The sequence below is a fragment of the Microcaecilia unicolor genome, chromosome 4 (assembly GCF_901765095.1).
Source record: "Microcaecilia unicolor chromosome 4, aMicUni1.1, whole genome shotgun sequence".
Lineage (NCBI taxonomy): Eukaryota > Metazoa > Chordata > Amphibia > Gymnophiona > Siphonopidae > Microcaecilia > Microcaecilia unicolor.
In genome coordinates, this window is record NC_044034.1 from 9,560,158 (window position 1) to 9,587,231 (window position 27,074).

At 43.7% G+C, this 27,074-nt stretch overlaps 1 protein-coding gene across 1 annotated transcript in view; it reads right to left on the reverse strand.

The window, feature by feature from the left end:
• The window catches only part of LOC115468204 (E3 ubiquitin-protein ligase TRIM39-like), a 47,669-nt gene extending 26,115 nt beyond the window's left edge, over window positions 1-21,554 (reverse strand). Inside the window, exons 1-4 of the mRNA XM_030199741.1 lie at window positions 21,105-21,554; window positions 19,961-20,056; window positions 8,361-8,591; window positions 6,816-6,838 (exon numbers count right to left, since the gene is read on the reverse strand). Of these exons, the coding sequence (XP_030055601.1) occupies window positions 6,816-6,838; window positions 8,361-8,591; window positions 19,961-20,056; window positions 21,105-21,518 (764 nt within the window). The 5' untranslated portion in view covers window positions 21,519-21,554. The remainder of the gene's footprint in view (window positions 1-6,815; window positions 6,839-8,360; window positions 8,592-19,960; window positions 20,057-21,104) is intronic.
• Between the last annotated feature and the right edge of the window lie 5,520 nt (window positions 21,555-27,074).

The window sequence follows — 27,074 nt, forward strand, 5'->3', positions numbered from 1 at the left end:
ACTCACAATCCGCATAACACTCACACACACACCATGCACACCCAAAACAACAACCACAACAACCCACTTACATATCACCAATCCCATGCACAACCTTTAAACAACCTACCAAATCAAAGACACAACAACCAACCAACAGGAACAAACCCCGAATATTTACACCACCGACAAAACAAGGAAAACAATGACAACAACAAATTCAACCATCGAAGACACAGACAGTTAATAAAAATAAACACATCTAACCCCGCCTTGGAACCACATCACCAAATCCAACTAGGATACGTCAATGCAAGATCAGCAGTAAGCAACTCGATAGACATACTAGATTGGATCACCACAGACAAACTAGACCTCTTATTTATCACAGAAACCTGGTTCCATAGTCCTACGGACCCCGCCATCCTACAAACGTGCCCACCAGAATACAAAATCACGCACTGGACAAGAAATGGAGAAAAAAGAGGAGGCGGAATAGCTTTGATATACAAACCTGAATTCACCATCACAATCACAGGCGAATCTACCTCACCACAACTTGAAATTGCATCGACAAGAATCAACCATCCAAGTCTAATAGGACACCTTAACACAATCCTATTCTACAGGCCACCAGGAAAATGGCAAGACGCCCAAACACAACTCATGGATTTCATCTCGAATACCTGCGTATCAACCTCAAACATCCTCATACTAGGAGACATCAACTTACACCTAGAAGATGACACCCTACCAAGTACACGAGAATTCAAAGAATTCCTACAACTCTGGGATCTGCAAACACCCAACTTACAACCAACACACGAAAAAGGACACACACTAGATATCATAACAAATAGACTCGAACCGAACTCAACTATCACACTCACCAACACAAGATGGACACCCACACTATGGTCAGACCACCATAAAGCAAATGTCACACTTTACTGGCAAAAAACACAACCAAACACAATCAACAAACATGAGCGAACAACCTACACAACGAGAGGAAAAATAGATCCCACAACATTCTGGCAACAGATCTACCAGAGTGAATGGACTACAAACGCTGGCACCATCCAATTCCTCCAAGAATGGGACGATATAAGCACAACAACATTAGACAAAATCGCCCCAGCCCAAACCAGAACATCACACAGGAAAAATGCAAATCCATGGTTCAACGAAGAGCTGAAAAAACTGAAAACACAAGTCACGAGACTTGAACGAGCCTGGAACAAAAAGAGAGATGAACAAACACTAAACGACTGGAAACAACTTCGGAGAAAATACAAATACACCATCAAACAGACAAAAAGACTACACTATAAAACATTAATAGGACCAAACTACAAAGACACACATAAACTCTTCAACCTCGTGAACAAACTGTTAGACACCACACCTGTTACAACCAACGGCAAAGATATACCAAGTGTTGACAACCTTGCAAAATACTTCAAGGAGAAAATTGTACAATTACGACAAAAAATACCCGCCAGCCCTATAGAATACACCACTCTCCTAGACTGTCTAGATCCAGAAGAAGGAACACACCCAGCAGACAGAACCTGGACCGAATTTGAACTATTACCAGAAGAACTCATCTCTAAAACTCTCAAAAAATATGCCAAATCCAACTGCAAACTAGACATATGTCCAAATAGCCTCATGCAAACTGCTCCTCAACAATTCATAACAAACCTAACAAATCACATAAACTACATGCTACAAAATGGACTCTTCCCAAAAGAAAAAGGAAAAATCCTACTCACACCAATTCCTAAAGACACAAAGAAAAACACGAGCGAAATAACCAACTACAGGCCAATTGCATCCATACCACTAATAACCAAGATAACCGAAGGTATGGTAACCAAACAACTCACAAACTATCTAGACAAACATTCAATACTGCATGATGCCCAATCAGGATTCCGTTCGAATCACAGCACAGAAACAGTATTAGTCACCCTAATGACCAGATTCAAACAAAGAATTGCAACCGGCAACAATATACTCCTCTTACAATTCGACATGTCCAGCGCCTTCGACATGGTTGATCATGAAATCCTAATACACATACTTGAATACTTTGGCATCGGAGGAAATGTCTTGAATTGGTTCAAGGGGTTCCTAACCCTGCGCTCGTATCAAGTCACATCAAATTCAACCACGTCCAAGGCATGGATACCTGAATGTGGAGTCCCACAGGGATCACCTCTAACTATATTCAACCTAATGATGATCCCTTTAGCAAAACTCCTATCAAACCATAACCTCAACCCGTACATATACGCCGATGATGTGACAATATACATCCCATTCAAACAAGACATCAAAGAAATCTCCAGCGAAATCAATAAAAGTCTACACATCATGAACACATGGGCAGATGCATTCCGCCTGAAACTAAACGCAGAAAAAACCCAATGCCTGATACTCACCTCCCAATACAACACAACAGAATTCAACGTGATAAACACACCAAACCTAAAACTTCCAATCTCAGAAACGCTAAAAATCCTTGGAGTGACTATCGACCACCACCTAACACTCGAAACTCACGCAAACAACATAACCAAGAAAATGTTCTTCAGCATGTGGAAATTGAAAAGGATTAGACCATTCTTCCCAAGATTCGTCTTCCGCAGCCTAGTGCAATCCCTCGTCCTTAGCCACTTGGATTACCGCAACTCATTATACGCTGGCTGCAAAGAGCAAATACTAAGGAAACTTCAAACAGCCCAGAACACAGCAGCCAGGCTCATCTTCGGAAAACCTAAATATGAAAGGGCAAAACCACTACGAGAGAAACTACATTGGCTTCCACTCAAGGACCGCGTTACTTTTAAAACTTGCACACTAGTCCATAAGATCATTTACGGTGAAGCCCCAGCGTACATGTCTGATTTAATAAACCTACCACCTAGAAAAGCCAAAAGATCATCCCGAACTCACCTCAACCTTCATTACCCAACCTGCAGGGGCTTGAAGTACAAGACGATACACGCGTCAACCTTCTCCTACAAGAGCACGAAGTCTTGGAATACATTACCACGCAACCTAAGAATGATTAACGAACAAGCCTCCTTCCGTAAACTACTGAAGACACACCTGTTTGAACAAACTTACGGAAAGAGCCAAAACACATAGAGACCACTCACTGTTCACAATGCAATACACATCCACATCTGATCCATCATCCCTTTATCCAGTCAACCATACATTCATCCACGGAACTATGTACACTATATGTCTAGGCGCCTAATAATGCCCTTTTTTCCCATTGTCTCTTTCTAATGTTTCTATGTAGTTGTCCCATTGTTATACTACCAATGATATTCGAATGCCTCGCACAACTCTGTTCAATGTAATCCATAACCTAGTCGTAACAAATGTATTTCTATTATTCAAGTCTTATTGTAAGCCACACTGAGCCCGCAAATAGGTGGGAAATGTGGGATACAAATGCAACAAATAAATAAATAAATAAATTTTTGAAACCCATTTTTTAAACATTTTGCTATGCAAGGGAGTGTGTTAGGGGTGAGATTTAGGCATTCCTAATACTCAGATGTTTTTCTGCCACAATGGAACAAAACAAAAATATCCAGGGCTACAATTTATATGTTTTGTTTTTATCACAACTAAGTCACAACAAGGTGCCCTAAATGACTAATTGACTACTGAAGAGATTAAGGCATGTCCCCCCCCCCTTACTCCCCTAGTGGTCACTGACCCCCTCCCACCCCCAAAGATGTGAAAGAAACAGTATATAGCAGCCTCTATAACAGCCTCAGATGTTATGGTCCATCTTATTACAGCAGCAATCAGGTCCCTGGAGTAGCCTAGTGGTCAGTGCAGTGTACTGTAGAAAAGGCGACCAGGTCCATATCTCACTCTGTCACACTTGTGGTGGAAAGTGTCAGCCCTCCAAAACTTACCAAAAGCCTACTGTACCTACATATAGGTGACACCTGCAGCCATAAGGGCTATTGTAGATGTGTACAGTAGTTTTTCTACGGATTTTGGAAGGCTCACCCTACAAGATAATGGGGCAGTGGTAAGATGTCTAACTGGGACCTCCTAGGGTGCCCCACTGCTCTGCTGGGATGTCTGTGTGGCCAGTCTACTAAGAATACTGGCAAACATCCATCCTAAGGCTTGATTTTTTTGTGTTTTTCACATAGAGGTTTCAAATTAGGTATGTGCCTTTTATTATCTCATTTATACATTTTTTATACATATTTGTATTGAAGTTCGTAACCTATACCAGTGCCCTTGCTTTGCTGTTATGTGATGTCAGATTTTATTATGCTTTTATATATATGTTTATATGCACTGTCATACGATTGTTGCATTACATACACTTCTTTTATAAATATATTTTTATATATATGCTCTTTTATGTATATATATATATATATATATATATATATATAATTTATATTGGACAGTGCGTAGCGATATGCTTATTCTAGTATACTCTCTATGTATACTTAGTAATATTCCATATTTTATTATTTGTTTTTTGTCAATTTATATATTTGATATATTATGCTTGTATGTGTGTTATATTTTATTTATTATGATCTATGATAATTATTATATATTTGTTCATTGTAGCCCCTGACGCAGCCCTAGGTGGGCGAAACACGGCCTGTGTCGAGCGATTTGTTCATACACGGTATCTTCAATAAAATCATTTTGTTGTGATATTGATCTGCTGGCTTTCTTTCCCAGGCTCAATGTGGCTTACAGAGTTTTGTTATGACATGGTCATACCAGGATATCAGATGAAATTAGTAGTATACAAAGATTGGGTAAAGGAAGAGAGAAGAGAGGTGTTAGGCAGGATAATGTAGAAGGTGGACTTTATTAGCTGGGTGTTTTCTATCTTTTAACCAGTGTAGATTAGGAATTGGTTATTGGACAGAAAACAGAGGGTAGGGATGAATGGTCATTTCTCTCAACGGAGGAGGGTGAACAGTGACCGGTACTATTTAACATATATGGAAATCGGAATGACAAGTCAGGTGATCAAATTAGCAAATGATACAAAACTATTCAAGGTTGTTAAAACACGTGTGGACTGTGAAATATCTGAGGAAATTGGAAGACTGGGCGTCCAAATGGCAGATGAAATTTAATGTGGACGAATGCTAAGTGATGCACATTGGAAAGAATAATCCGAATCATAGTTACTTGATGCTAGGGTCCATCTTGGGGGTCAGCGTTCAAGAAAAAGATCTGGGTGTCATTGTAGATAAGTAACCTGTTCCGGGACAGAGGGAGCAGGGAACCAACGGAGACGACAGGCGTGTGGCTGCTTGCTGTACCCCTCCAGCAGCATGCACCTGGGGCAGACCGCCCCCACCGCCCCGCCCTCGGTACGCCACTGGCTGTCAGGTACACATCTTTCCATTGGTCCCTTACCTTGTCAGCTGAGCCCCCCAAAACCCACCACCCCCAACTGTACAGCACTACCACAGCTTTTACGGGTGAAGGGGGCACCTATATGTGGGTTTCTGGTGAGTTTTGGAGGGCTTACAGTTTCGTCCAGAAGTGTAACAGGTAGGGGGAGGTAGGAGCCTGGGTCCACCACTAGACTACTCCAGGGACCTGCATGCTGTCAGGAAGGTCAAGTGGAGATGTGAGCCCTTGTGCCCGATGGAGAAAGATTCCCCACCGAGCTGTCGGCCAACCCCGAGCTCCCCCTGTGTCTCCTTCCATTCCCCAGAGGTTGAGCCACTAGACTATTCCAGGGACCTGCATGCTGTTCTAATGGACAGAAATATAACATCTGAGGCTGGCATAGAGACCGGCAAGTAATGTTTTTTATCACATTTTGGGGGGTGGGAGGGGGTTAGTGACCACTGGGGGAATTAGGGGAGGACATCTCTGATTCCCTCCAGTGGTCATCTGGGTATTTAGGGCACCTTTTTGTGCCTTATTCGTTATAAAAACAGGTCTAGCTCAAAACTTCTAAGTTTTAGACCTGGATTTTTTTGTTTTGTTCCATTATGACTGAAAAACGTTAAGTCTTAAGAACGCAAAAGTCCCCGTCTGAACACGCCCCTCACACACCCCTTGTGATTTGGACGCACTTCTGATGGACTTCATAGAAAAACGTCTAAAAATAGGTTTATGCCACATGTTTATTCACCCTTCAAAGAAATATAAACACATTTTGATAGAATTACTTTGTTATAGACAGCGTCAGAGCAGAGACCATCACCAGCAACTCCTTCTGCACTAGGGTTGAGGGGCAACACAACTAGGAGAGTAGAGGTGGAAAGGAGATTCACAGGGTGAAGTTTGGTGGGGAATGAAGAGAGGATTCACAGAGGGCCAAATGGGTGAGGTTGGTGGGAGAGGAAATATGAAAATCAGAGAGAAGGGAAGATAGATTTGTAATTCTCCTCCTCATCCTCCATCTCTTCCCCTCCATTTCTCAGTACTTCCTCTAAACTTTAGTTCGCCCTCTCCTCACTTAATCCCAACTACTTTCTCAATTCAACGTCTACTACTAATCATTTCTATAGCACTACTAGACGTACGCAGCACTGTACACATTATATACAGGTACTTTCTCTGTCCCTAGGGGGCTCACATTCAGAGTTTTTTTGTACCTGGGGCAATGGAGGGTTAAGTGATTTGCCCAAGGTCACAAGGAGCTGCAGTGGGACTCGAACCCAGGTTGCCAGGATCAAAGCCCACTACACTAACCATTAGGCTACTCCTCTCCCTTTCACCAATCAATTAATTCCCTTCTTTCTCACTCAAAATCCATCCAGCCGCATAGAAAATGACAGAAAACTAACTTGTACCTGCTCAGGGCATCCTTCACATCCTAAAGGGAAATGAAACAGAGAATATTTCTAGTTAGATTTCACAGTTTATGCGAACACATTAAACATTAGGATACTCTACTCACAGCTCTGCTCAATCACAAAACAGCTACAAAATTTTGATGCCATTTCTATGATCAGCATCCAAAAATCTATAACAAACACCCAAACTCATTATGGAAACAAGTGTATCGGCCTGTTTCAAACCTAACATTTATCTCTTAAGTTGTAATTGATACCAGGGGCGTATCTGAGGTTCGGCGGTAGGAGGGGCAGGGGCTAGAGTGAGGGGACACATTATAGCCCCCCACCACCACCGTCAACCCCCCCTATCGCCGTTAACACTCCCTCCCTCCCCCGCCTACCACCGTCACCTACCCCGAGGTCTGCTTCCTCCGGCTTTTTAAAATATTGCTTCAGCTGGCGGGGGACCCAAACCCCCCGCCAGCCCAGCCGCTATCTTTAACTGCTGTGACGTCAGACAGACTCCATCCAACTGGATCTAAAGATGCATGCAGCTTTCACAGCGCGCTACACGACGAGGATGAAAAAGTTAAAGATAGCGGCTGGGCTGGCGGGGGGTTGGGGTCCCCCGCCAGCTGAAGCAATATTTTAAAAAGCCAGAGGAAGCGGACCTCGGGGTAGGTGATGGCGGTAGGCGAGGGAGGGAGGGTTAACGGCGGTAGGGGGGTCCGGGGCAAAATCTGCGGGGGCCCAGGCCCCTGTGGCCCCACGCAGATACGCCCCTGATTGATACTTGGGCAACTTTTCAAGTATTTAGATAAAACAAAGGTCCTTTATGCCAATCAATCAGACTTTTGGATGGGGCACAGTACTGAAACCTCCTTAGTGGCTCTGATCCGTGATCTCCATGTAGACATTCTCAAGGGCCTGGTTTGGGCAGAGGTGGAGTTGTGATGTCTGGGTGAAAAGGTATCAAAAGTGGGGTAAGTGACTTATTTCTACCAGAGGGATATCAACTGTATAATCCTGGAAAATTTCAGCCTCAGGAATGGACTAACTACATCTTTAAAAAATAAGAAATGTTTATCAATTAAGTGATTAACCCCGGAAATCACATACCCACAGTTTTTAGGCTGTAGAACATGAACAACATCAACGTTGTGAAAAAGTTGTATAGTCCCTCTCTACTGACCCTACAGTACACAAAACTTTCAAAAATGAAAGGTGCCCAATTTACCCTTCCAAAGTTTTATAGCCTTTATCTCTGTTATTTGTAACCCCTCGTTTGGTATCTTTTCACTCAGTGAGTCAAATATTGATCATTAAAAACATGACTTGTGTGTACATGTGTAGAACACATACAACAATTTACACCTTCTTCAGAGCAGGAGGATTTGGCCATTTAAGCCCCATGAAATTATTTTAAAAGCTCTGATTTGGTAAGTGCAGCTGCTGGCTGAAAATCAGCCCTTATGTAAGATATTTTGATCTGCTACTTGAATTCCCTGATTCCTCCTGGAAGAACTGTAACCTCCTTAGAAATATATTTGCTAATCTCACCTTCAGTAACTCGGTGGCCGGCTGCTGACTCTTCTCCTCTATCTCAGAGATCAGCTGCATGAGGGAAGAACTTTGTTCTTCTAGCTGGGTCTCATGTTCCCTGATTCTCTGAAGAATCTTCTTCTCTTCCTCCTCCAGTCTCGAGAGAAGGATCTGCTTCTCCTTATTCAGAAACTGTTGTAACTCCTCAAACTCAGACTCCACTTTCTGTCGTTTGATCTGTGTCTCACTCTGGATTAAACGAGAGATAATTCTCAGTAACACTAGAGTGATTTTGTTGCAGTGACTCCATTACCCTCCTCTTAGTGGTGGCTCTGGTACAGCACTCCCTCCTTTAACAGTGGTGACTCCAGCACAGCCTTCCTCCACTCACCACCCACTCTTTTCCCAGCCTTCCTCTCTCACCATACTCAGAAGCGTATCTCCTCCACCCCCTACCCACAAACTCCCTCTGCCTCTCTCCTCATGTGAACTGTACTCATCCCGGTACCACTGTTGTCCCCATATTGTTTCTAAGTGAGCAGAAGAGGGGTCTCCGTCCTCTCCTGCTCTTACCCCTTACCACAAGCAGCCTCCATTTCACTCTTCCCCATCATCTACTCCCTGCATCTCCCTATTCTCTCCCTTCCTCAGTATTCATTAGCATCTCATTCTTCTTGTTCTCCTTCTAGTATCTAGCCCCAGCTTCCTTCTCGTTCTTCCCCCACAATCTTGCCCTGCCCTTTTGAACATTTTGTTGGGTAGTGGTTCTTCAACGACAGCACTGCGAGCACTTTCAAAACAAGAGGTCACAGTTGGGGGGGAGGGGGTGGTGGGAGGGAGGGAGGGAATGAAGGGCTGTTAAATCTTTAAGACATAGGGGCCCTTTTACTAAGGCGCATCGAAAAATGGCCTGCACTGGTGTAGGCTCGTGTTTTGGGCATGAGCAGATCCATTTTTCAGCAAGCCTGTAAAAAACGGCTGAAAATGGACGTGCGGTAAAATAAAAATTATGTAGAATGACGATTACCACCTGGTTTCCGCCGTGCGCCGGAAAATTTTAAATTATTTTCTGGCGTTTGTAACAGACACGCGCAAAAAATGAAATTACCGCCCGGGCCACCAATGCAGCTTAGTAAAAGGGTCTCTTCATTTTCTGCTTACTACTGTTAAATTTGACTCTATTTTCAATAAAGCTTTGAAAAACTAAAAAAAAACCAACAAAGTAAGTGGTCACATACCAGCACATCCTGATGTTAACGAACATGGAGCGATACAAAGGCATTATAACATCCTCATTTTTGTTTTCCATTACTTTCCTAATAATAGCTAACATTCTATTTGCTTTCTTAGCCGCAGCAGAACACTGAGCAGAAGGTTTCAACGTATCATCAACTACGACACCTAGATCCCTTTCTAGGTCCGTGACTCCAAACGTGGAACCTTGCATGACGTAGCTATAATTCGGGTTCCTCTTTCCCACATGCATCACTTTGCACTTGCTCACATTAAACATCATCTGCCATTTAGATGCCCAGTCTCCCAGTCTCATAAGGTCCTCTTGTAATTTTTCACAATCCTCCCGCGATTTAATGACTTTGAATAACTGTGTCATCAGAAAATGTAATTACCTCACTAGTTACTCCCATCTCTAGGTCATTTATAAACATGTAAAAAGCAGCGGCCCCAGCACAGACCCCTGGGGAACCCCACTAACTGACCTTCGTGGAGGAGTAGCTTAGTGGTTAGTGCAGTGGCCTTTGATCCTGGGGAACTGAGTTCAAGTCCCACTGCAGTTCCTTATGATTCTGGGCAAGTCACTTAACCTTCCATTGCCCCTGGTACAAATAAATACCTGAATATTACTATGTAAACTGCTTTGAATGTAGTTGCAAAAACCACAGATGGGTGGTAGATCAAGTCCCATTTCCCTTTCCCTTCTCCATTAAGAATACTGACCATTTAACCCTACTCTCTGTTTTCTATCTTTTAACCAGCTTTAAATCCACAATAGAACACTACCTCCCATCCCATGACTCTCCAATTTCCTCTGGAGTCTTTCATGAGGTACTTTGCAAACGCCTTCTGAAAATCCAGATACACAATCCAGCTTATAATCGAACGAGAATAACGCCCAAGTTCCGACCTAAATCGGGAGATGGGCGTTCTTCTCACAAAAACAAATAAAGCGGCATAATCGAAAGCCGACCTTTGGACGCTTTCAACTGCACTCCCTCGCGGATGCGGACAAAGTTGACGGGGGAGTGTCGGAGGCGTGGTGAAGGCGGAACTGGGGCGTGGTTATCACCCGAACAGAGATGGGCGCCCTTCGCCGATAATGGATGCGTTTGTAGCTAGAATTTAGGGCACTTTTCCTGGACCCTGTTTTTTGACGAATAGGGCCCCAAAAAGTGCCCTAAATGACCAGATGACCCCCAGAGGGAGTCGGGGATGACCTCCCCTGACTCCCCCAGTGGTCACTAACCCCCTCCCACCACAACAAATGATGTTTCACAACTTTTTACTTTCACCCTCAAATGTCATACCCTCCTCCCAAGCAGCAGTATGCAGGTCCCTGGAGCAGTTGTTAGGGGGTGCAGTGGACGTCAGGCAGGTGGACCCAGGCCCATCCCCCCCCTACCTGTTACAATTGTGCTGCTTAATGCTACTAGTCGTCCAACCCCCCCAAACCCACTGTACCCACATGTAGGTGCCCCCCTTCACCTCTTAGGGCTATAGTAATGGTGTAGACTTGTGGGCAGTGGGTTTTGAGGGGGATTTGGGGGGCTCAACACCCAAGGGAAGGGTGCTATGCACCTGGGAGCTCTTTTACCTTTTTTTTTGTTTTTGTAAAAGTGCCCCCTAGGGTGCCCGGTTGGTGTCCTGGCATGTGAGGGGGACCAGTGCACTACGAATCCTGGCCCCTCCCACGAACAAATGCCTTGGATTTATTCGTTTTTGAGCTGGGCGATTTCATTTTCCATTATCGCTGAAAAGCAAAAACGCCCAGCTCACACCTTGACGAATATAAAACATGGGCGTCTTTTTCTTTTAAAAAATACGATCCGCCCCGCCCCTTCACGGACCCGTTCTCGGAGATAAACGCCCATGGAGATGGGCGTTTCTGTTCGATTATGCCCCTCAATATCAACCAGCTCAACTTTATCCACATGTTTGATCATCCCTTCAAAGAAATGTAGTAGATTGGTGAGGCAAGATTTTCCTTCACTAAATCCATGTTGACTTTGTCTCATTAATCCATGCTTTTGAATATGCTCTGTAATTTTGTTCTTAATAATAGTCTCTACCATTTTGCCCGACACCGACGTCAGACTCACCGGTTTATAATTTCCCTGATCTCCTCTGGAACCTTTTTTAAAATTCGGTGTTACATTGGCCACCCTCCAATCTTCCGGTACCACGCTCGATTTTAAGGATAAATTACATATTACTAACAATAGCTCTGCAAGCTCATTTTTCAGTTCTATCAGTACTCTGAGATGAATACCATCCGGTCCGAGAGATTTGCTACTCTGCAGTTTGTAAAACTACCCCATTACATCCTCCAGGTTTACAGAGAATTCATTAAGTTTCTCCGACTCGTCAATTTCGAATACCATTTCCGGCACCGGTATCCCACCCAAATCTTCCTCAGTGAAGACTGAAGCAAAGAATCCATTTAATCTCTCCGCTACGGCTTTGTCTTCCCTGATCGCCCCTTTTACTGCTCGGTCATCTAGCGGTCCAACAGATTCTTTTGCAGGCTTCCTGCTTTTAATATACCTAAAAAATTATTTACTATCTGTTTTTGCCTCCAACGCTATCAAAGTCCCTCTTAGCCTTCCTTATCAGCGCTTTGCATTTGACTTGACATTCCTTATGCTGTTTCTTATTATTTTCATTCGGTTCCTTCTTCCATTTTCTGAAGGATTTTCTTTTAGCTCTAATAGCTTCCTTCACCTCACTTTTTAACCATGCCGGCTGTCGTTTGGTCTTAAGTACATAAGTACATAAACATCGCCATGCTGGGACAGACCAAGGGTCCATCGAGCCCAGCACCTTATCACTGACAGTGGCCAAAAGAACAAGCAATTTGTCCTGCCCATCCTAGAAATAGTGTATTATTCCCTCGTCCATTCAATAACATTCTATAGCCTTTTCCTCCAGGAAGCCGTCTAACCTTTTTTTGAAGTCCGCTAAGTTAACCGCCTTAACCACTTTCTCCGGCAGCGAATTCCAGAGTTTAACTACGCGTTGAGTGAAGAAAATTTCCTCCGAATCGTTTTAAATTTACCACAGTGCAGGTTCATCGCATGCCCCCTTGTCCTAGTATTTTAGGAAAGCGTAAACAGACGCTCCACATCGACCCGTTCCATTCCACTCATTATCTTATAGACCTCTATCATATCTCCCCTCAGCCGCCTTTTCTCCAAGCTGAAGAGCCCCAGCCTCTTCAGCCTTTCCTCATAGGGAAGTCATCCCATCCCTTGTATCATCTTTGATGCCCTTCTCTGCACCTTTTCCAATTCCACTATGTCTTTATTGAGGTGTGGCGACCAGAATTGAACATAATACTCGAGGTGCGGTCGCACCATGGAGCGATACAGTGGCAGAATTATATCCTTATTTTTCTTTTCAATCCCTTTCCTAATGATACCCAACATTCTATTTGCTTTTCTAGCCGCAGCAGTACATTGAGCAAAAGGTTTCAATGTATCATCAATGATGACACCTAGATCCCTTTCTTGGTACGTGACTCCCAATGCTGAACAATAACAGATCTTTGTAAGCCACATTGAGGCTGCAAATAGGTGGGAAAATGTGGGATACAAGTGCAATAAATAAATAAATAAACCTTGCATGATGTAGTTATAGTTTGGGTTCCTCTTTCCCACATGCATCACTTTGCACTTGTTCACATTAAACGTCATCTGCTATTTAAACGCCCAGTCTCCCAATCTCGTAAGGTCCTCTTGTAGTTTTTCACAATCTTCCCGTGATTTGACGACTTTGAATAACTTTGTGTCATCGGCAAATTTGATTACCTCACTAGTTACCCCCATCTCTAGGTCATTTATGAATATGTTAAAAAGCAGAGGTCCCAGCACAGATCCCTAAGAGACCCCACTAACTACCCTTCTCCATTGTGAATATTGACCTTTTAATCCTACTCTTCATCGGTTGCAAAGCCCAAATCATGAAAAAACTCCAAACCGCCCAAAACACAGCAGCAAGACTCATTTTTGGCAAATCACGATTTGAAAGCGCAACACCACTTCGAGAAAAGCTACATTGGCTCCCTATCAAGGAACGAATATACTTCAAAGCCCACACTATGATCCACAAGATTCTCAATGGCGAATTTCCAAGCTACATGTCCAACTTGATCGATCTTCCAACCAGGAATCGGTCCAAATCTTCTCGAACATATCTCAATCTTCATCTCCCCAACTGTAAAGGCCTCAAATACAAAACCTACTAAGCATCCTATTTCTCTGTTATAGGCAGCCAACTCTGAAACACCATACCTCGACATATCCAAAATACCAGCGAACACCTACCCTTCCGAGAGCTACTGATGACTTACCTCTTCAAACAAGCCTACCCAAATGACCCTACAAAGTCTCGAACCTAACCCACACCACAAACAATACCCACACTCCAATCCTTTCCCCACATCTCATAATTTTGTCCCACTCTATATAACTGTGTTATCTCTATGATACTATGTACCATACTTTGTAAGCCGCACTGAACCTGCTATCGAGCGGGAAAGAGCGGGGTATAAATGCTACAAATAAATAAATAAATACTCTGTTTCCTATCTTTCAACCAGTTTGCAGTCCACAGTAGGACATTACCTCCGATCCCATGTCCCTCTAATTTCCTCTGCAGTCGTTCAAGAGGGACTTTATCAAACGCCTTCTGAAAATCTAGATACACAATATCAACCGGCTCACCCTTGTCCTCCTATTTTAATACGCGGAATATATTTGGCCTGGGCTTTCAGGGTGGTGTTTTTGAACATTATCCACACCTGATGTAAATTTTTGACCCTCGCAGCCGCTCCTCTAAGTTTTTTTTTTCACCTTTCTTCTCATTTTATCATAGTCTCCTTTTTTAAAGTTAAACACTAACGTATTTGATTTCCTATGTATACTTACTTCAAGGCTAATATCAAATCCGATCATATTATGATCACTGTTATCAAGCGGCCCCAGCACCATTACCTCCCGCACCAGATCATGCACTCTACTAAGGACTAGGTCTAGAATTTTTCCTTCTTTCGTTGGCTCCTGTACCAGCTGCTCCCTAGCGTGTCCCGATGTTACATTTACCCAGTCAATATCGGGGTAATTGAAATCACCCATTGTTATTGTGTTGCCAGTTTGTTAGCGTCCCTAATTTCCTTTAACATTTGTACTTCCGTCTGTTCATCCTGACCAGGCGGAAGGTAGTACACTCCTATCACTATCCTTTTCCTCTTTACACATAGAATTTCAATAATAGGGATTCTATCATGTGTTTTGTTTCCTGCAGAATTTTCATTCTATTTGATTCAAGGATCTCCTTAATATACAATGCTACCCATCCACCAATTCGATCCACCCTATCACTACGATATAATTTGTACCCCGGTATGACAATGTCCCACTGGTTATCCTCCTTCCACCAGGTCTCAATGATGCCTATTATATCTTATTTTTCATTTAGTGCAATATATTCTAACTCTCCCATCTTATTGCTTAGGCTTCTGGCATTCACATATAGACATTTCAAAGTACGTTTGTTGTTCCTATTTACATCATGCTCAGTACTTGACAATATTAATTTGCAATCTTTTGTCTGATTTTTATTTAAGGACACCTGATCTACTACGGTCTCTTTTGCAACCTCACTATCAGGATACTCTATTTTCCCTGTTTTGGTGATATCTTTGAAAGATACCTTATCCCGTACCATGCGCTTTTGAGCAACTGTCGGCCTTCCCCCCATTTCTAGTTTAAAAGCTGCTCTATCTCCTTTTTAAATGCCAGCAGCCTGGTCCCACCCTGGTTAAAGTGGAGCCCATCCTTTCGGAATAGGCTTCCCCCTTCCCCAGAATGTTGCCCAGTTCCTAACAAATCTGGATCTGGATTTGAAATTTCTACCTAAAAGCCTAAATTTGGCGTCCAGAACCTCTCTCCCACATCTTCCTATGTCATTGGTACTCACATGTACCAAGACAGCAGACTCCTCCCCAGCACTATCTAGAATCCTATCTAGGTGACATGTGAGGTCCGCCACCTTCGCTAAGCTTTGTGATACCAGAGGATCCAGAATCCGCAACTCTATCCTGGAGCTCTCAAAATCCCATCAAAAGTTGCAGGTTACACATGATTATATTAGATGAAAATGAGCTTCCACATCAAAGGAGTTATTTAAGATTGAAATCTGTATCCTGGAACTCAGTTAAAAGGCATCAGGACAGACCCATCCCTGAATGAGCAGAAATGTACATGTAACAGTCAGTGAGTGTCACCAGATCAGTCCTTACTATAATGTCACAGTTCACCGAGCGGATTACCTCAGCTATGATGTGATGAAAGCACTTTGGGGCAATTCTATGAACTGGTACCAAGAGAGAGGTACAACTATTGTTATGGTATAAGCCAATTGTCAGAATTATTTTATCAATATAAAAACGCAGCTTTTAAAAGATGTACCTTCTTTCCCCTTTTCCTTGGGAATTTCTGGAAGTAGGACAAAGACATTTAAGCAGGGGCGTATCTGAACTGCGGCGGTAGGGGGGGCCAGGGCCAGAGTGAGGGGGCACATTATAGCCCCCCCCCGCCGCCGCCATTGCCGATCCCCCTCCCCCCAGCCGCTACCATTGCCAACCCTCCCCCTCCGTTGCTCGCCTACCTTCGCTGGCGGGGGACCCCAACCCCCGCCAGCCGAGGTCCGCGTCCTCCTGCCGCTGCCGGCTGCCTTTGGTCCTTTCATTTGTCCATTGAAGCTCTACTTTACCTTACTTAAGCACAGATTATCTGTAAAGATCTCTTAAGACCTACCTCTCGTGTGCAATTGTATATTAAATCAACCCTTTTGAAGCTAAAAATACGGTCTCTTTGTGTTCTGAGTATATGGTATCTTTTATATATACTTAATTTATTTAATTTATTGCAATTATCACCTTTGGTGATTGGTGGAGAAATTAATATCCTAAAACTTATAAATACAGCGCCTGCTCTTAAATTATAAACAGTAGCGAGTGCTCTAGAGCTCTTTCCCCCAAGATAAATCATTTCTTGTAACACTATGGGGTGCACTTAATGTCATTTATTTAATGATTTTAGGACAAAACTAAGCCTTATAGAGTAAGAGCAGAAAACTAAAAGATGTTATCAGCCAAAGCCCTCTAATTTTATTATATTCCTATGGGTGTCTCGAGCATTAGCTGTGCTAAAAGGTTTGCACAACTACATAGTAACGTTGAGGGGAATAATCGAACGGCGTCGGCGAAATAGATTGTTGGCAATCTATTTAGGCGGTGCCGGAACAGCTGGCAGGAACCGTATTATCGAAAAAGATGGCCGGCCATCTTTTGTTTCGATAATACGGTTGGAACAGGCCAAATGCCTTGGATTTAGCCGGGTTTGAGATGGCCGCTTTTGTTTTTCAGCGATAATGGGAGGAGCCAGCATTTGTAGTGCACTGGTCCCCCTGACATGCCTGGACACCAACCGGGCAACATAGGGGGCACTTCTACAAATTGTTAAAAAATATCCAAATTGCTCCCAGGTGCATAGCTCCCTTCCCTTGGGTGCTGGGCCCCCCAAATCCCCCCAAAACCCACTCCCCACAACTCTATACCATTACCATAGCCCTTATGGGTGAAGGGGAGCACCTATATGTGGGTAAAGTGGGTTTTGGGGGGGTTTGGAGGGCTCAACACTTACCACCACAAGTGTAACAGGTGGGGGGGGGGGGGGGATGGACCTGGGTCTGCCTGCCTGAAGTGCACTGCACCGATTAAAAACTGCTCCAGGGACTTGCATACTGCTGTCAGGGAGCTGGGTATCACATTTGAGGTTGGCATAGAGGCTGGCAAAGAAGTTTTTTTTTTTTTTTTCTTTTTGGATGGGAGGGGGTTGGTGACAACTAGGGCAGTAAGGGGAGGTTATTCCCAATTCCCTCTGGTGGTCATCTGGTCAGTTGGGGCACCTTTTTGAGGCTTGGTCGTGAAAATAAAAGGACCAAGTAAAACTGGCGAAATGCTTTTTAAAGCCGCTTTTGTTTTTTCCATTATACGCTAAAGCCGGCCATCTGATAGCCACGCCCATGCCTGCCCATGTCCCGCCTTTGCTACACCACCGACATGCCCCCTGGACTTTTCGCCGGCTCTGCGACGGGATAGCAGCGATGGTATCAAAATACCGCTTTTGTGAGATCGCTGGCCATCTCCCGATTTATATAGATGACGGCAGAAAAAGACCTGCATGGTCCATCCAGTCTGCCCAACAAGATAAACTCATATGTGCTACTTTCTGTGTATACATTACCTTGATTTGTATCTGTCATTTTCAGGGCATAGACCGTAGAAGTCTACCCAGCACTACCCCCTGCCTCCCAACCACCAGCCCCACCTCCCACCACCGGCTCTGCCACCCAATCTCGGCTAAGCTCCTGAGGATCCCTTCCTTCTGAACAGGATTCCTTTATGTTTATCCCACACGTTTGAATTCCGTTACCGTTTTCATCTCCACCACCTCCTGCGGGAGGGAGGGCATTCCAAGCATACACCACTCTCTCCATGAAAAAAATACTTCCTGACATTTTTCTTGAGTCTGCCCCCCTTCAATCTCATTTCATGTCCTCTAGTTCTACCGCCTTCCCATCTCCGGAAAAGGTTCGTTTGCGGATTTATACCATTCAAATATTTGAACGTCTGTATCATATCACCCTTAGTTTCATTTAAATTGTTTTGAAATGAGTCTGGTATAAACAAGATACTTTACAAGTTTTTTTCTTTTCTTTTACATTTTCTTCCACCAACAGGGTGTTTCTCAATTAAGTCAATTTTTCTTTATGTGCACATTCTAGTGTCTGTGTATTTTTCTCAATCATTTATCTCTTTTATCTTTCAGTGTCTTCCAGGAAAATCCTTCTTGCATGGACCAGTATTGAAAGATACCCCTCCTCCTCCTCAGGTAAGTATGAAAGGGTCGTCTTCTGTTATTCTCCCCCTACTAGACTATCTATAACAAATACAAGAATCCCATCTTTCCATTATTTATATGTTCTATTGTGCATCTTTTTTCTTCAATAATCTGTTATCTAACTCCTTTTATTTAAAAATATAATATTCCCTAACTTTCCCACTGAAGAAATGATTCTTAATATTTTCAAGTTATTACTCAACCTTTTTAATCTCTCTCTTCAGTCTCACTATCTCTTTTTTTTAATTATAGTCTCAAATGGTGAGATGATTAAATTGTTCAGGAATTAAGATCCTCAGTATTGACTATATAATTCATTCTTGTCCTAACTTATGTTTTCTCTGCTATCTCAGCTGGTAAATTACTAACAGGCATTTTCCTGCTTTTCCTGCCTTCACAGAGATCTGAATGTATTTCCAGAGAATAGCTGACAGGTCTCAGCTGCCCCCACTCATTGAAATGTTTGAATTCTGGTCACCATTTTTGTCTCCAATCAATTATACCCTCTCAAAATGTAATAACTCCAAGATAAAAAGGAAGTAATAAGCCTCAGAATACTTGCCATATACTAAAAAGGGAATTTTTATCTATATCATGTGTGTCTGTGTTTCAACACTTATCTTAGCGGTGCAGATGCATCAAACGAACTTCCGAGAGTGGCCAGTGTTTAATAGACTCCATCAGGGAAGTGTCTTGAAACAGACTCTGAAAAATACTTCATTATGACTCAGTGTTGAAAGACTATTTACATTTTCAGTTGGTATAATTGATCTGATATCGTTGAGACCCTAACTCACCTCTTTTTAGTTTGTTTATTACAATTTTTTTTCTGTCTCCGCCACCCTCACTGTGAAAAAGTACTTCCTGATGTTACTCCGAAGTCGAACACCCTGTAACCTCAGTTCATTTACTCTAGTTCTGATGAACTGAATAAGTTTACCTTAGAGGAAAGGAGAGATAGAGGAGATATTATATAGACATTTAAATAATTGACAGGTATTAATATGCAAACAAATCTTTTCCAGAGACGGAGAAGTGGTAGACCTAGACGACATGAATTGAGGTTACAAGAAAGTTGACTTAGGAGTAACGTTAAGAAGTACTTTTTCACAAAGAGGGTGGTGGAGACAAACACTGCTGGACTGCCTCAAGCCTGAGCCCAGTTCTCCTTTCCCATTTTGCAACCCACAAAACACTACCTCTCTGCAAGAAATACAATGTCACAATTTTCCTTTGTTCCACATACGGATTCAGAATCTGCCTGTTCTCAGCCAATAAGGAACCAATAGTTTCCATACTATAAGTAATGAAGCAGACTGAAGTCTATTATTCTCTTATTCAGGTGATTTATGGGATTGAAGTACTGAAAGGAACAAAAACCCTACAGAAACTGGCTCAGAAGGAGACACAGACACCCACCTTCAGCTCTTCAGCTTTCTTCTCTTCAGTAGATGTAAACTTCAGAAGATCTTCCAGGTCCTTTTTCAGAGGCTCCAGGTGCATTTTAAGTTTTTCCTGTGAACATTAAACATCATTGAATAGCATGTGATTATTTTTATAGCCACAATTTCAGACTTGACTGTAAATGTGAGATGTCCCTTCCAATTTAGATCGTTTCTTTGAAATAACAGAATTCTGATGGGTCAATATTCAAAGTGATATAACCAGGCAGGATAGGCTCCTGCCTGGTTAAATCGTGCTGAACTGGCCATGAGCCAATATTAAACAGCACTTAACCCAACAGTGCCACTGAATATTGGCAAAAGTTCTGTCCAGACAGTGGAGGGAGGGGTGATTCGGGGGCAGTCAGGGTGGAACTGAGAGATATGTGGGTACCAGTGATATTCAGTTCCAGTGCCCCATATCTAACCAGGTAAACTAAACCATGAACAAGGTGTCCTAACCAGGGATTTAGACTATCTCAAGGGTGGATAGGTGAGAGAATAATTAGGCAGGACTAGGTGGGAAACGAGATTAAGAAAAGAGTTCTTTGTATTCAGAAAGGCCAAACTGAAGAAATGTGTTTTTAGAAGACTTGTAAAAGTTAGGTAATCAGCTGTAAACTTGATTGATTTAGGAAGAGAATTTTGGTGCTTTGATAGGAGAAATTAGCAGAGTGAATTGTTTTATATATCACATTCTTACAGACAGAGGGAAATGTAAGACAAGATGAAACAGCATTACGAGGGGGTAATTCAATTAGATTGTTCATTATTATTATTATCATGTGTTTAGGTTCTTGGGTACAGCATAGAGTATTGGCAATACCTGTATTCCTTCTGGGAGCCACAACTCACAGGCTGAATATTGACCCCTGAATGTATATGAAAGATGCCCAAATAGACAGCAGCCAGGGTTCAAGTTTTGATGATTGATCTTACTACTCATATGCTTCAAAACGCTGCTAATTCAACTCTGTTTAGTTTTATGGGAATGAAAAAGTAAATTTTCAGTAATATCATTAAATACACACACCTTCCTCTCTCTGCTTCCTCTATAGAGTTCATGGTGTGAGATTTGTGACCCCAGGACACACTGTGATACTAAAGATACTGATACAGACCTTGTATTCCTGCACAGCCTCCTTTATTGGGATCACGGTATGAGATCTGTGATCTCTGGACTCTCTACAAATAATGCAGATCATTTTCTGATCCTCTTCACAAAACAGCTTCAGTTTCTCTTCATGTTCCTCACACAAATTCTCCTCTTTTGGTCTCACTGAACACTGACTGAGATTTTTCACCATTTCTGTCATATTTGCCAGCTGCCTGTTAGATCTGAGGTTCCTCTGCTGAGATGTTTCCCTGCACTGGGGACAGGGGAAGTCTGTGTCTCTCCCCTCCCAGCTCTGAGTGATACAGGAGCGACAGAAGTTGTGTCCACAGTCTGTCATCACAGGATCTTTAAAATAATCCAGACAGATAGAACAAGAAGCTTCATCTCGCAGACTCTCAGCAGCATTTGCAGCTGCCATGCTTTTTAGAGGAAATGAGAGTAAGAATTCAGTTTCTGTTTCACATCTTCAAAATAAAGGAGTGTCTGTGTGGAACAGGATCTTTGCCAGGGACTTTGTGTAATTTGAAGACACCAGGGCTGTCTGCCCTCCTTCCTGTCTCCTAGTTCCTCCCTTTTTTTCCCAGCTACAGAGACCCAGGGGTCTGGGAGCTGCAGGGAGAACAGCAGTGACCTCTTCCCATGAACTTTCCTGTGTGTAAGATGGATCCTGGGGCAGAGACATAGCCCAGCTCTGCAGCAAGCAAAGATCTCAGGAAGGGGGCAGCTTTTGCAAAAGTGAGGCAGGAATTCAGTTTCCATTTCACATTATAACTTTAAAACCATACAAGAACGTAAGACCTTTGAAGTCAGAATGATTGAATATTTTAACACCCAACAGAAAGGACTTAACAAGGATTTGGGGTTCCTAGCCCATTATCTAGACCAACGTTCTATGAAGCCTCCAGCCGGAAGTGTGAAGCGCCAGAGATATCCGGTTTCCCCATGAGTGAAGGAAAACAGCACAGCACGAAATCCCTCTCTCTGTAACAGTGAAGGACTCAGAGGGGGAGGGGAGAGAGATGCCCTCACTCTCTCTGTAACACAGAACAGCAGGAAACTTAACACTGAAGGACTGGACTCCAAGGGGGGAGGGGGAGGGAGAGAGGGCAGGGACACACACTCCCACATGCACACTCTGAAGAAAACCTTGCTAGCCCCCCCCCCCCCCGTTTCATTTGCATCAGAAACGGGGCTTTCTTTACTAGTAACCAATAAAGCTGTATGTCTCTGTTGATCACCCTCCCCTCACCTATCCACACCCATCCTGTTAGAAAGCTAATCAAGAAATGTATTAAGTTATGTCCAATAAAAAAGGTATCATCTTATTTTCTTTTCCATGTTTTATTTTGTTTGATTTCTATTGATAACAAGGATCTGGGGTTCCTAGCCCATTATAAACCATAAAGCTGTATGTCTCTGTTGATCACCCCACCCCTCACCTATCCACACCCATCCTGTTAGAATATCAATGATATGCTTTGATGTCCCCATGCATACCTCCTACCCACCCCCATCCTCCCACCCTGTCAGACTGTCATAGTAATGCTTGAATGTTTTCACTTATATACACTGTCAGCTAGCACATTTGCTTATTTCCGATCTGACGAAGAAGGGCAACCTTCGAAAGCTAATCAAGAAATGTATTAAGTTATGTCCAATAAAAAAGGTATCATCTTATTTTCTTTTCCATGTTTTATTTTGTTTGATTTCTATTGATAACATTATAACTTGAATTCAGTTTGAAAATAAGGAGTGTCTGTGTGGAACAGGAACTTTGTCACGGACTTTGTGTAATTTGAAGACACCAGGGCTGTCTGCCCCAGTGGCGGGGCGGTGGGGGCGGTCCGCCCCGGGTGTCCGTGGGTGGGGGGTGCTCCGTCGCGTCTCTTCTCCTGCCACTGCCTGCCTTTTTCTTTTCTTTTTTTTTAAATCCGTGCAGCCACGCAGGCAGCGCTTTGCGTCTGCCCTGCGTGTGCTGTGAAAGAAGTAAATCGCCAGCGCTGGCTTCGGGCCTTCCCTCGATGTCCCGCCCTCGAGGAAATAGGAAGTTACCTCACAAGAGGGCGTGACATCGAGGGAAGGCCCGATGCCAGCGCTGGCGATTTACTTCTTTCACAGCACACCCAGGGCAGACGCGAAGCGCTGCCTGCGTGGCTGCACAGATTTAAAAAAAAAAGAAAAAAAAGGCAGGCGGTGGCAGGAGAAGAGGGCTCTATGGCTCTCAATGGAGGGGGGACGGGACTGGGTCGGGGGGGAGCTCAGAGGGGAGAAGGGGATTGGAGAGGGGGTGGGGGAGTTCAGAGGAGGGGTGCTCAGAGGGGAGAAGAGGATTGGAGAGGGTGGGGGTACTCAGAGGTGAGAAGGGGATTGGGGAGGGTGGGGTGCTCGAGGGGAGAATGGGGATTGGGGAGGGTGGGGAAGCTCAGAAGGGTACTCAGAGGGGAGAAGGGGATTGGGGAGGGGTGCTCAGAGATGAGAAGGGGATTGGGGAGGGTGGGGGTGCTCAGAGGGGATTGGGGAGGGTGGGGGAGCTCAGAAGGGTACTCAGAGGTGAGAAGGGGATTGGGGAGGGATGGGGGAGTTCAGAGGAGGGGTGCTCAGAGGGGAGAAGGGGATTGGAGAGGGGTGGGGGTGCTCAGAGGGAATAAGGGGACTGGGGAGGGAAGTGCTAATGGGAGAAGGGGTCTGAAACTGGAACTGGGGGCTGAAAAGGGGCAGGGGCTGAAACTGTTGGGACTGGGGGCTTTAAAGGGGACAGGGAGAACTGGCTGGGGCTGAATGTGAGGCCCCCCCCAAGAATTCTGTTGTGTAGGTGCAACAACTCAAACCCTGTTGTTAGTAGTCGTGGCAGGTAAGAGACTTGCACCCCAGAACTCAGGGAGATCCAGAGAAACTAACCTCGCTGTACACTCTCAAAGAGATGTACAGGGAAAAAAAACTAAAGGACTGTTCCTGAATTTGAGAGAACAAAATCACAATTTCATTTTAAATAAGATAACATTTATTTTCTTTCTTTAACAATCCAAGAACAAATATTCAATTCTATTTTCAATTGTACATTTAATGTTTCTGGGGTTTTTTTAGGTCTACTCCGGAGCACCTCCCTGCATAAACATCAGATAAGTATTTTCCCCTCTAACACCAAAAATTATACCCTTAAGTTTAAATAAGTTTCAAAAAGTCTCTATTAAAAAAAATGATACTTTGTGTGCAATTTTTGTATTTTTCAGGTCACATGACAGCTGCAGCCCAAGGTAAGTTTAATGTTGTATGTTTGTTTGTCTGTTGGTTATATTCACCACAGCCGCCACTGCTTTGCTGGATATCTGTCTTGCGCTGGGGCCCGAAGTTCCAGATTTTCTGTGCACGTCTTTCTTTCACCTAAACCTAACACTTAACAACTAAAATGGAATAAAAACCCTAACTCCCTAATAAATTCCTTATCCCCACATTAAATGATTTTAACAATATAACATTTGGACAATCTAACTATATAAAAAGAAAATAACCAAACAACCCTTACCTAATTTTCCTAAACTCAAACTGTATTCCCTATTCTATAGAGCTTTCACATATATACACCACCCATCAATCATAAATGTACTTTCACTATAAATTAAACTCATTCATAAAACTACATCAAATTTTCCCAAACCCACAATAATCAATCACCCAATTATACTCTCTTACACTTAACTCACTCACTTCCAATTCTCCAAAATCACTCTTAAAGCACCAATCTCACCAACTCACATAAAACACCTCCTCTCTCAACCACCGTCTCCAACGCTCTCACAACACTCTGATTATCACTCAACTCTAAACCTCACCCACTTTCAATCTCCACCAACTCTCCAAATCCTCTATCCCAGCCACACCACCAAAAACACGTCCTCTCCTCACCTCAGTCAGAAATGCTCTGCCAACTGCCAGCTTCCCCGTTACCTGGGAGACGGACCCTTGGCTTGGGGTTCCGCAACCCATCCAGCCAATCCTGAGTCCTGCTCAACATTCCGTATCCTTCTGCTGACCAGCGGAATGTTGAGCAGCACTACTCAAGCCCCATTTTAATTAAAGATTTCCCATAGGGATCAATGGGAAAAACTTTAATTAATTTAAAACCCCTGAAAATTTTAATCAAACTACCCCAAATTTCCCATACTAATAAAACCTCCCATTCTCTATTAACCTATAACTTTAAAATTTAAAAATCCCAAAATTTAATATCCGCCTTAAAAAAAACTTCCTAAAATCCCGGGAAAATTCCCAAAAAATTTAAAACTCCCCTCAAAAATTCTAAAACCATCTCCCGGACATACCACGTCGAAATTTAAAAATTAACCCTTTCCTAACCTCATAAAATCAGCCCCTTCCCAAATCACCCCTCAAAAATATAAAAATTCAAAATCTAACACGACAGAAAAATTCCAAAAAATTCCCCGACCCCAAATCCAAAAACCAAATTTAAAAAACTCAAAACCCTGATTTTTAAAAAATAAAAGTCCCTATTTCCACAATTTAAAAATTAACCAATTAAAATTTCGGGTTAAAAACCCCCTTACCTGATCGTCGATTTTCCCCACACGTGAAGACTTCCCCTGGTTCCGGTCCCGGACGTCCTCACACGAAACCGGATCGAAAACAAAAAAACAACCGAAGCCGGCCCAAAATTTAGGCCCCGGCTTCGGCCTAGCCGCGAAGACGCGCGTTCGCGAATCGTGCATGAGGCTGCGCCGCCTCATGCACACTCGCGCCGACGTCTCGCCGATCGGCGGCCATTTTCTTTAAAAAAAAACGCTGGGCCCGCAGCGCTGCCTCATGCAACGCTTCTCTTCAGCCCCGGAAATGGGCCCGACGACCCTCCCGGACTTCCACGCGTCCCGGAACGCGGCCCCAAAACAACGGCGCCACTCTTCACTCCCGGGGCCCGTTCCAATCAACCCCGGGAGCAACCGGCAATGCATCAACTCCCTCCCGAGAATGGGCCACCGGAAGGCCCCAAAAACTCTCGGGGAGCGCCACTCCTCCACCGCAGCGCTGCCAAAAATCGCTGCTGCCTCCTGCAGCACCTCTCTTCTCTGCCTCTCCTCCTCTACCTTCCCAACTGACTCCCCGGACCCAGGTAAGTAAAAAAAAAATTTTTTTTTCAATTTAAACCCCGGGTTACATGAAGCTCGGGACTGGTGAGAGAAAATGGCTGGGGTTGAAACTAGGGGCTGAAAAGGGGACAGGGAGAAGTGGTCGGGGGGCTGAAGCCCAGGACTGATGGGAGAAAAGGGCTGGGGACTGGTGGGATAGTGGGGTTGAAAAGGGGGGCAGGTGGGAGATGTGGGCTGGAACTGGAACTAGGTGCAGGTGGAAAGAGGGGTCTGAAAAGAGGGGGCAGAGAGAGGGGGCAGAGAGAGAGGGGACAGACCCTGGATGGAAGGGGGGGAGCGTGAGGGAGGGCAGACCCTGGATGGATGGGAGAGGGAGGGCAGACGGATCGAAGGGGCAGAGAGAAAGGGCAGATGGTGGGTGGAAGGGGGAGAGAGAAAGAGGGCAGATGGTGGATGGAAGGGGCAGAGAGAGAGGGCAGACTGGATGGAAGGGACATTAGAGAGGGCAGACACTGGATTTCAGAGAAAGAGCAAAGACAGATGCTGGATGGAAGGAAGACAGTGAAAAGAAGATGAGGAAAGCAGAAACCAGAGACAACAAACTGTAAATAAAATATATATTTTTTATTTTTTTGCTTTAGGGTATATGTTTATAAATAGAACATATAAATAAGGTAATCATTTTATTGGACTAATTTTTAATACATTTTGACTTAACTTTCAGAGAACAAAACCCCCTTCCTCAGGTCAGGATAGGATACTATAACAGCACTATACTGTATTGACCTGAGGAAGGAGGTTTTGGCCTCTGAAAGCTAAATGTATTAGTCCAATAAAATGGTATTATTTTATTTTCTATATTTGTTTTATTTCTA